We start from the raw sequence: 1,480 nt of genomic DNA on the forward strand, positions 1-1,480 counted from the left end.
AAGTGAGCTAAAGCACCTAATTAAAAGTAGTCTAACATAAATGTAAATGCTGTAATTTAATAAACCATGAAACTTGGATGGATTCGATGCTGGCGTGACCACAGTGCACACATCTAATGTCGCTCACAGTGGTCCAAGGGACCACTCAGGGAGTTTGTGTGTTTGCTCAGACACATGAAAAATTAGAGGGAACATTGCCCCCCACCCACCCATGAAAGAACTGCTAGAAAATACACAACACACAGTAATAATATGTTTTACATTATAAAACAATTCTAATTCTAAGTGATGTTATACACTTCTTGCATTAAATTTTAGAATCGTATTTATACTGATAAACTCGAACAAAAGACGGTATATTAAAATTATGTTAAAGTTAGTAAAGTAAAAATAAAAATTTATGGTTACTGACAATTTTAGATTTTTCATTTTATTTTACATTAGGTGTGTTAATTCAGTTTCTGTTTTGTAATTTAATTGATGTTTGTATTTAAACACATGTACTTAAAAATAACTGAAAATTCTGTAAAATGTTATATGAAAAACTCTGGATGTTTAAAAACTCTGCCATTTAACAAATATTGAGCTTTTCTAATAAGAGTGTCAGAACTCCAGTCATTTATATCAGTGAAAAAATTAATTGTTCAAATTTTGGAATTACACTTTTCTTTCATAAACACATTTTTCCCATTTGTCCCATCAGATCTGATTCACCAAGTTGAGCGTAACAAGGAGGAGGTTCTGACAGACCAACAGATCTGTAACCAGGAGAAGAACTTCAGCCTGGACCAGGAGCACCCAGATCCTCCACAGATTAAAGAGGAACAGCGGGAACTCCACAACAGTCAGGAGGCAGAACAGTTTCTACTGAAGCAGGAAACTGATACGTTTATGGTGATTCCTTTTTATGAGCATAGTGACCTCAATAAACTAGAACCAAACAGGAACCAGCTTCTTTCTCTTAACTCTTATGAACCAAACATGCGTGATTGGAAAGAAAGTCACCATGTGGACCTGGGATCGGCTAGAAATTGGGAGCTGAAGAAAATGAGACATAACGGAAACGATAGTCACAGTAATATAATACACATCTCTCCAGTATCAGAGAGTCAGTGTAAATCTATTAAAAATAAAAATTGTGTAAAATGCAACACTTGTGGTAAAACCTTTCGCGATAAATACAGCCTCACTAGACATTTGAAAGTGCACACAGGTGAGAAACCTTATTCTTGTACCACCTGTGATAAAAGATTTAGTGAGTTGTCAAGTTTGAAGAGACACATGAAAATTCACACAGGTGAAAGGCCATATTTTTGTAGCATCTGTGGAAAAAGATTCCGGCAAACGATAAACTTGAAAACTCACATTAGATGTCACACAGGTGAGAAGCCCTATTCCTGTGGCGCTTGTGGAAAGCAATTCAGTCACATGATAAACTTGAAAACTCACATGAGAACTCACACAGGTGAGAAGCCCTATT

The 1,480-nt window shown here is 35.7% G+C and overlaps 1 protein-coding gene across 1 annotated transcript in view; it reads left to right on the top strand.

Annotated features, from left to right (window-relative positions):
• Positions 1 to 700: 700 nt before the first annotated feature.
• LOC102296908 (gastrula zinc finger protein XlCGF57.1) overlaps positions 701 to 1,480 on the top strand; it is a gene marked incomplete at its 5' end in the record, with an annotated part of 2,630 nt that continues 1,850 nt past the window's right edge. The window contains 1 exon segment of the mRNA XM_042217652.1: positions 701 to 1,465. Within this exon segment, the coding sequence (XP_042073586.1) occupies positions 892 to 1,465 (574 nt within the window).

The sequence above is a fragment of the Haplochromis burtoni genome, unplaced genomic scaffold (assembly GCF_018398535.1).
Source record: "Haplochromis burtoni strain Fernald_Lab_line unplaced genomic scaffold, NCSU_Asbu1 Contig_2430, whole genome shotgun sequence".
Classification (NCBI taxonomy): domain Eukaryota; kingdom Metazoa; phylum Chordata; class Actinopteri; order Cichliformes; family Cichlidae; genus Haplochromis; species Haplochromis burtoni.